This window comes from Penaeus chinensis, chromosome 2, assembly GCF_019202785.1.
Source record: "Penaeus chinensis breed Huanghai No. 1 chromosome 2, ASM1920278v2, whole genome shotgun sequence".
Lineage (NCBI taxonomy): Eukaryota > Metazoa > Arthropoda > Malacostraca > Decapoda > Penaeidae > Penaeus > Penaeus chinensis.
In genome coordinates, this window is record NC_061820.1 from 1,269,846 (window position 1) to 1,278,632 (window position 8,787).

Sequence of the window (8,787 nt, forward strand, 5' to 3'; positions counted from 1 at the left end):
ATACAAATGATAGTCATAATAATAATGAAAATGATAATGATGACGATAATAATGATGATAATGATAATAAAAAGGATAACAGTGATGTTATCGCTAATGATAATGATTATGATGTTGATAATAATGATAATGATAATGATAATGATAATGATAATCATCATAAGGGGCATACGCATGTCCCTCCGAGCAAGCCTCCACGAAGTATTCCTTCTCACCCCAGCACATCTTGGCAGATCTGATCGACTTGCTTCAGCCAAGAGTTCCGTGGCCTTCCCCTTGGTCTTCTCCAGCCTGGGTCAACCCTCTCGGAGATGACCCTATGAGCCAGATCTTCCTTAGGAAAACGAGCCACATGCCCATAGAGCTGAAGTTGACGCTCTCTTATCAGACTGGTAATAGGTCTTGAATCAGTCTCACGGAGTAATCTCTGACTGGACACGTTGTCCCTCTGGGTATACCCCATGATTCTGCGAAGACACTTAGTACCATAATGATAATGATGGTAATAATAATGATAATAATGGTAATGATGATGATACTAATAGCAATGAGGATAATTATAATGATAATAATGATAATGATAATACTAACAATAATAATGATGATAATAATAATAATAATAATGATAATGATAATAATGGCTATAAGGATAATGATAACAATAATAATAATGATAATAATCATAATGATAACAATAATAGTAATAGTAAAGAGCACAGTAGCAATGATGATAATAATAATAATAATAGTAACAGCAATAATGAAAATAATAACAACTGCAATGATGATATAATATCATCATTATTATCATTACGCTATCATTACTGATAATGATGGAATGAATATGATGAAAATACCTTTGATAATAAGAATAATGATTAGGATACTGATAAACATAATCATATTTAACCACACTTCTAGTCGTTACAATCACTATATCCTTATCGTCATTAACATCATCAATACCATAATTGTTATCAGAAGAGTTGATATAATTACCATTTTTATAAGTAATTTTACGACAATTTTTTATACAATCCGCATATTACAACCTCTTTTCAAAATAGCATTGCGTCACGTGATGGGAGGTTTTCTTATCTTTTCAAGAGGTAATTCACACACACAAATCTCCATTTTTAATTTTCACCAGAAATTACATGACCACGAATTCACATATTTCGTAGCAATACTATCATAATATCGCCGTCGAGGCGGGGATATGATCAATTAAGTAATTATTATATACGTCGCCGGATTAAATTATGAGGCCGGATGGGCGTTACTCGTGAATAAAAAGGAAAATCTTATCTGAAATGATAGCTATTAAGGCCATGATAAATGAGATAATGAGATGATATCATAAACAGATTTTTTAAAAGAAACTTCATAGTCTTTGTATTTTTCTGATTAATCTAATTCGATTAGGGAATAAAGTCATACGTAAAAAGAGAGAGAGAGGAGAAAGAAAATGTACTACAGATTATGGGTCTGACTTTTGAAATAGATAATGTTGTCAGACCGGACATGCTAGTGGTTCTGACTCCTTAGCTTTATCAAGTGCACGTAAATGGTCAGCTTTTAAGAGTAATATTGACTGTGCATACTTCATTAACAATGAAAAAGTATGTACAGAGTTTTGTATTTTTTTCCAGAAGGGAAGCTTTCTGTCTGCTATAAAGAGGAGCTAGAAAATCGTAAAACATTTTCACTATTCTCTGCCTTTTTAATGCGAAAATATGCCGTCCAGTATTACACATTTCCAAGTCCCATATAAATCAAGTATTTTCTCCGTGCATAAACTCCGAACCTCTACGTCCAACAGGGGGATGAGTCAGTCATCGGATCCCCTTAGGAGGAGGTCGAAAGAGGATCCGATTCCTTTTAAGAGGGTTTCATAAGGACTCGGAGCCTCTCCTGAGCGGGCCGGAAAGGGATCGGAACCCCCGTGGCGCGCCGAGAGCGGGTGCGCAGACCGGGCCGAGTTGTCTGCGCGGGCGAGAGGCGTAACGGTTCGCCATCTTAGTTTACTGTGAGCTCGATCCCGCTGTGATATCGCTGTTTTTCCGCGACATCTTAGCTCTTAGCGAGGCGGAAATTATAGTTAATGATCTATTACATACTCAACTCTTTCATGGTGACGGAGAATTTGTGATAAGTCGTTTTGTTTTTCTCGTTTCAGTGGTTTTACTAGGCGAACTCCATTTGTTTACCTTTTTTGATAAATTTGACCCGTGAAGGATGGGGAACAGGGACGACGAGTATGACTATTTATTCAAAGGTGAGTCCAACACGGCCTGGTGTGCGCGTGAGAGGAGTGTGACAGCGGCGAGAGGCGGAGAAAAGGCGGAGAAAAGGCGAATTCAATCCACCCTCCCCCCGAGTTGACACAAATCAGCTGATCGACGTCATAGTCAAGTGATGGTGGACACGTCATGTACTAATGGATTTATTTCCTGTGGGAGCACCACCGGGCCTCCTCCTCCTCCCGAGGCCGGGGGGGGACGCCGGGTTTTTCTAAAAAAGGAGAAGGGGAAGCTCTTGAATCCCTCGAATTGTGGGGGAAGAGGGTCTTTTGGGGGGTTTGTGTGTGCTCGGGAGGGAACTTGAGGGAGGGTCGGGGGTCTCGTGGCCTCGTCGTCCTCCTGTTTAGGGCCTAAAAAGAGCCGATTCTCTCCTCTCCGTGTGCTAGCGAGAGGGCGGGCGGGTTTATGCTGTTCTTTCCTGATTCCCTTTTTTCAACAAAGTTGGGAGATAGTTTTCTGGAAATCATTCACAAATAGGGAGGTGGTGGGGCCTTTTTTCCCTTATCATCTAGGACAGTTTTGTTGGTTGTCATTTGCAAAAAATTGTTAAAGAACTCAAGGCTGCTGCTTTGCTTCTGTCCTTGCAGTTCATTAAAAGAATGTTGGTTCATTGATTATTCATGTAGTATCAATTGGAATGAAAGTTGCTGATCAAGAGGACTTTGCATTAGTCTGAGCCATGTAAATGGTGATCTAATAGATTTTTGGACATGAGTGGCTTTGTATATGAAAATATACTTAGTCTCTTCCCAAAGCTCTCTTTAGAAACTACTTAATATTCTGTAAGATAAATTGGATTTAAAGCTGTGAAATGAAAGGGGATTATGATGTTGGCTAACCAGATTTTGTTCCTAAAACATGCTGGTAAAGATATTTGTCATCCAATTAAAGAAGTATACTCACCGAATATAAAGAATATATCATAAATGGGTGGGTAATCTTACCTAATTTTCACTCTTCAAAAGCTGTTCTTTAATTGGTAACCAACAATTTAGAGACAAAATGTGTAATAGCTTACATTAACCTTTTGAAAGACTCAGCCACCATAGACATACACGCCACACCCATATAACTGCTGGTGGCCTACGCACTTTCGGCATGCCAGCAGAGGGCGAACAAACCTCCACACGCATATTCTGGGAATGGTAAAAGTTTAGCTGGCAGTGTAGTCATATAAGGAACCAGATAATGTTCAGTGTTTCTAATACATTTACATGATAAAGGGTTTTTATCGGAGGGTTGAAGAGAGGCGATGACAATGAATGCCAAATACTGCTCTTAGGTCATAGGTCTTTTATCACAGATCACAGTAAGATTCCAGTAGGTTTGGAATAGGACACAATGAATAGAAAATCAAAAGTATGTTCAAAAAACACTTTGGACATCTTGTAAACAGATCTCAAAAGTTGTTTTACATTCAGGTCTTTGCAGCTAAATTCCACACACAGGAACCTTAGTGGACAGCTTCTGTTTAGCATAATAGTCAGACAGTGTGCTGCAGGGGAGGATATTGGGATTGGCAAAGATTGGTTTGAATTTTAGGGCTGAATGTGAAAGGTGCTCATGTCATTAGATATTAAACTGTGGGGAATATGTGATGGCTCCAGTCTTCAAAGAAATTAAGAAAAATTAACCATTTGAAGGAAGCTGTGCTTTGCTGATAATTGGATAGCTAAGGGTTGAGGCCTCCTCTCAAGTCGTGATTTTCACATGAAATAAAGTCAGTATAATTGCAGTTTTAGGGCCACAACAGTTGGGTTGTGCATTAATCATAGGGTTAGATTTATTTTAATTGCAATTTATGATGATCAGGTCATAGGAAAAAGATTCATTGATCTGTCTATTCCATGTGCTATTTATCTTTTTATCTCTATATGTCCATTACTAAGCTTATTATTGAGTCTAAATACACTGATATTGTTTTTACACTCCATGGCAGGAAAAGGAAGCAAAGCTGACAGTCAAGGAAATAACTTTGTTATTATATTTCTAGGAATAAGCAGTGGCTAATTATTTGTTTATCCCACTGGAGTCTCCTTGTTTGCTTTTCTTTTCTTTTTCTTTATTTTGAATAGGGAATACTGCCCCTTTAACAAGTCATCCTTGAAATGAGCTGTAATGCTGATCCATTGCATCACATAAGCATGGCTGACAGCTGAGTCATTTCCCAAGTTGGATGCTAAACATGTATTCATGCATTAAATCAGTCTCCTTGTCTTCACTTTAGTCCTTGAGTAGTTTTTTGCAATTTTCTGATCGTTGTTTAAGAAGCACCATAGACTATTGAAGAATTGTGATGTAAAAAATAGATGAGTGTCTTTGGTCACATCATCTTTAAAGTGAAGGAAGGAACATACGGGGATGTAGTTTAGGATTTCTCTTTGTATTGTGAGGGCAGAAAGTATGATTCATTATTGGATAGGATTTTTCTGTGGCCCATACAGAACATTAAAAAGTATATATATACCTTTGACAGGATGAGCAAAGCATATAGACACGGGAAAGACCTCATGTTAGAACACACTTGAAGGACATTAGGAATTGGTTACAGTGTGATGTTTTTCTAGAACATGGGTCTTCATTTACCTTTGTTGAAAAGCAGGACTTGGTATCTTATCCTTTACAAATAAAGAGATTAAGCAGAATATAAAGATGCCTTTTGTTTGTAGTATTCAAGACTTGTTGTCTTTATTGCTTGCAGGTAAACATACTAGTAATCCTTCATTTAAGAAAAAGAAGGAACTGGAAAGTAGTTATAGTTTGGTCACAAAATGCATTAGACTGCAAAGTTGGAATTTTTATTTATTGCTTATGAAAAATGTGTTTAATGAGAAGACAGGTGGTTGTTGCTTTTTTCAAATTTTAATTGATACAGTAAATAGACAAACAGTAGTTAACAAGCCATTTTGTTATTACATCAGAAGATTATCCTGTACATAGATAATACATTGGTGATCTTTTTAGAGCTTCTTGAGAGCTGTGTAGGTATTTAGTTCAGTATTTACCATTTATAATGTTGTCATAGTTACCAGATACTTTTTTATATTCATAAAACTAATTTTAAGTCAAAATCAGTTTCTTGATTACGGTGATTGAAATTGGCAATGATTTTACAGCTACATATGTGATTAGGAAAATAAAGTTGATAATGCTATTTACACTCCGCTTATGTTGCAGTATATGCACCTGGGACAGCTATAAGCTAAAGTATCATCTATCATTCAGGTTAGGGTTGATGCCGAGTGAGTGAATTATTTGCACAAGTCTTGTTTTTAGGTCGAAATAGATGCCATTCCATTCCAAGTCACTAGCACAGAGTGATTTGTTAAAGAAAAGTGTTAGATATCACGTAACATTAGTTTTGTAAGGTAAGAGTTTTGAAGCAAATTGGCACTAAATATAGGATGACAGACTAGAGCTGGAGGAGAGTGGGGATAAGGGGAGCAGAAAGTGCCGGCTGGATAAGCAGGAGAGGGGAAAAAGAAGAGGAATGATGCAGCTATAAGATACGACGTAGTTGCTTACAAACTTGATTTATCATGGTGTGCACATATTTTGGATATGGGGAGTGCTCGTGTGAGGCTCGTCATTCTTGGTCGAGGAGGAATTCAAATTCTCACTAGAGGTTCTGCTTGTCTTTTAGGGGTAAAATTATACATACTTTCAGATTAGCCACAGAATCCATTTGGTAGAGATTAAGAATAAGACTTGTGTAATAGTCCAACGGTGCGTACAAAGTCACCATAATAAATTGACCTTTTAAAAGTCTGTAGATGAAAGATAAGTGTGGACTAAGGTAGGATTATCCAATAGCTTTAGTCTGAGGAGGTACAAGGCCCTTTCATACCAGATGCCTCATCATCATACTTCTAGTTTGAATGTATCGGCAGAGAATCTTGTGGGGGAAGCATGTAATCCCTGTATTTATATTATTGCAGGTGTTGGAAGCAAGAAAGGAGGTACATTTAATGTTATCAAACTCATTAGGAAAATCTATGATCTGAGTCGATTACCCTTTATTAAGTTGAGGTACATATTTTTCTTTTTTTCTATATTTTTAAAATAATGTCCTGAGATTTTAATGGGAAAAGAATATGAGAAAAGAATAGGATTGCAGAGTAGGGTTATTGGACACTCCTTTTGATTGCACCATTGATCTTTATCAGCAATTTTGATAAAATAATTCAAGCAGTTATATTGTAATTACTGTATTTGTTGGCCTAAAGGGAACACCATTTTACATGAGTGCATTCTACTGTCATGCAGTTGCTGAAAATTATTTTTTAGGTACTTTTATTGATTGCGTTATCATATTTGCAAGTGATCTCTGGGCTTCATGTGAAAAGTAGTGTCATTTACTGTTATTTATGTTTCTTGTCTCATATGACACTCTTGAAATAAAACTGTCATTATTATTTATATGCAAATAAATGTGTATGACAAGATATAAATTTACATTTTACATAAACCTTCCTATGTTTTAAGCTCAGTGCTGTATACATCATCATTATCTAGACTATCAGCAGCTCGTAAATTAGGCTGCTGTATTGTTTCTGCTGTAATGTTTTGTGAAGTTGGACTTAGTATTTAGGATACAGCACCATCATTGTTATTGTTTTGCTATCGTCTGCACAGTTTAAATTGTGTCTCCTGAAATCATCTTATTCATACAGGATATTGATGTGTCAAAGAAAGGGATAAAGGAAAAGAAAACTTTGAATATGTTATTGTCTTGTCTAGCCTGGAGATGATTTTACATGAAAGATACTAGTAATGCAAAGGGAAGTTTAATTTTGTGGACTAAAACCTCATTCCACCCTTTAGCTATGTAAACACTATGCCTTTGACCCTTATCTTTCCATTGGAGTAATGATTACCTTAATTGCCTGGCAAATGTGCTTATATATGATTTACCTTCTGTGTAGTGCTGTACTTGGCCAATAATCATTTTTACTGGTTAATATAGGTTGACAGGATTGACCATGATTTCATTGATAATAGATGGTAGTAGCAAGACTAAGGAAATGACGAGAGTTGATACGGTCATTTGCTTTATACATTTTTACTCTCAGGCCAAATATATTTTTTTTATCAGTTTTGATGATTATTTTACAGAAATAATTTCTTTGGTGTTTAATAGTGATGTTTTATATTTTATAGCACTTTTGTAATTAGTTATCACAGAAATTTGATCATATCTTTTACATACTTTGTAGATCTTTTTTCAAATACAATATATGATATATGGTGTGGGGGGGGTGTATGTTTGTTATTGTTTGTATAGTTATATTGATTCATTCTCTCTCTCTCTCTCTCTCTCTCTCTCTCTCTCTCTCTCTCTCTCTCTCTCTCTCTCTCTCTCTCTCTCTCTCTCTCTCTCTCTCTCTCTCTCTATCTCTCTCTCTCTCTCTCTCTCTGTGTGTGTCTGTGTGTCTGTGTGTCTGTGTGTCTGTGTCTGTGTCTGTGTGTCTGTGTGTCTGTGTGTCTGTGTGTCTGTGTGTCTGTGTGTCTGTGTGTGTGTGTGTGTGTGTGTGTGTGTGTGTGTGTGTGTGTGTGTGTGTGTGTGTGTGTGTGTGTGTGTGTGTGTGTGTGTGTGTGTGTGTGTGTCTCTTTTGCTTTGTGACTTTGGTTGGGAAGCATTTCTGGGAAAGTAACTATTTATAGATAAACTTGACATTTGTGAACTAGGTTATTTATATGTAAATTTCCTGCTGCTGAGTGACAAGTTTTTGTTTACATTCTTGCCTAGAATTCAAAGAAAGAGACAGACAGACACAAAGAGAAAGGAAAAGAAGGGAAGGGGGTTGGGTTGATAATTGATTTTAGCAGATATGAGAGCTAAAGGCCTCATGTCTAATTACCCTCATGTCTGTATATGGTTGGACAGGTTTCTCTCTCCACACGTAGTAGTAGTGGTTTGCAGTCCTGCTTCAGACATTTGTTTCCACGTTGCTGGCCAATTCACTTCATCCTCCCATGATTGTTTTCTGACAGATTTGTCTCCTGACGTTGTTGACCTCTCCCATGATTTGCAATCGTATTTGTGTTCGGGTGTTCACAGTTTGTTAGGTTGCCTGCGCCTTTTTTTGCAGCTGTACTCTAACACTTTCTACTAACCGTGCCTATCACTGTTACTGGAAATATGCTCTTTTGTATGGGTAAAGGGAAAATGCAATGGAATGGGAATGGAAATGGTGGCTAAATGGTGACAGTACAACTTTTTAATGCCATGTGCTTCAGTGATTTCTACTTTATGAATGTGTGTGATTTTGTGTGTCGGTTTGTCTGTCTGTCTCTGTCTATGTACGTGCATGTGCATGTGTGTGTTTGTGCTCTCTTATGTATAAACATACATAAATATACAATTTCATGAACTTTTATGTGGGAATAGTGTTCTTTAATACACATTCTAAATTTGAAACAAGAATAGATCAAAGGAATTATAACAAAATTAGGCCAGTGGTGCCACTTAATCACACTGTCT

The 8,787-nt window shown here is 37.0% G+C and overlaps 1 protein-coding gene across 2 annotated transcripts in view; it reads left to right on the forward strand.

Moving 5' to 3' along the window:
- The first annotated feature begins 1,971 nt into the window (after positions 1-1,971).
- LOC125029718 (ras-related protein Rab-11A-like) overlaps positions 1,972-8,787 on the forward strand; it is a 25,027-nt gene continuing 18,211 nt past the window's right edge. Inside the window, exons 1-2 of one of the 2 annotated variants that reach the window (XM_047619800.1) lie at positions 1,972-2,029; positions 2,180-2,278. In XM_047619800.1, the coding sequence (XP_047475756.1) occupies positions 2,239-2,278 (40 nt within the window). In that variant the 5' untranslated portion in view covers positions 1,972-2,029; positions 2,180-2,238. Of the gene's footprint in view, positions 2,279-8,787 lie in introns of both variants that reach the window. The other variant, XM_047619816.1, reaches the window with a different exon arrangement.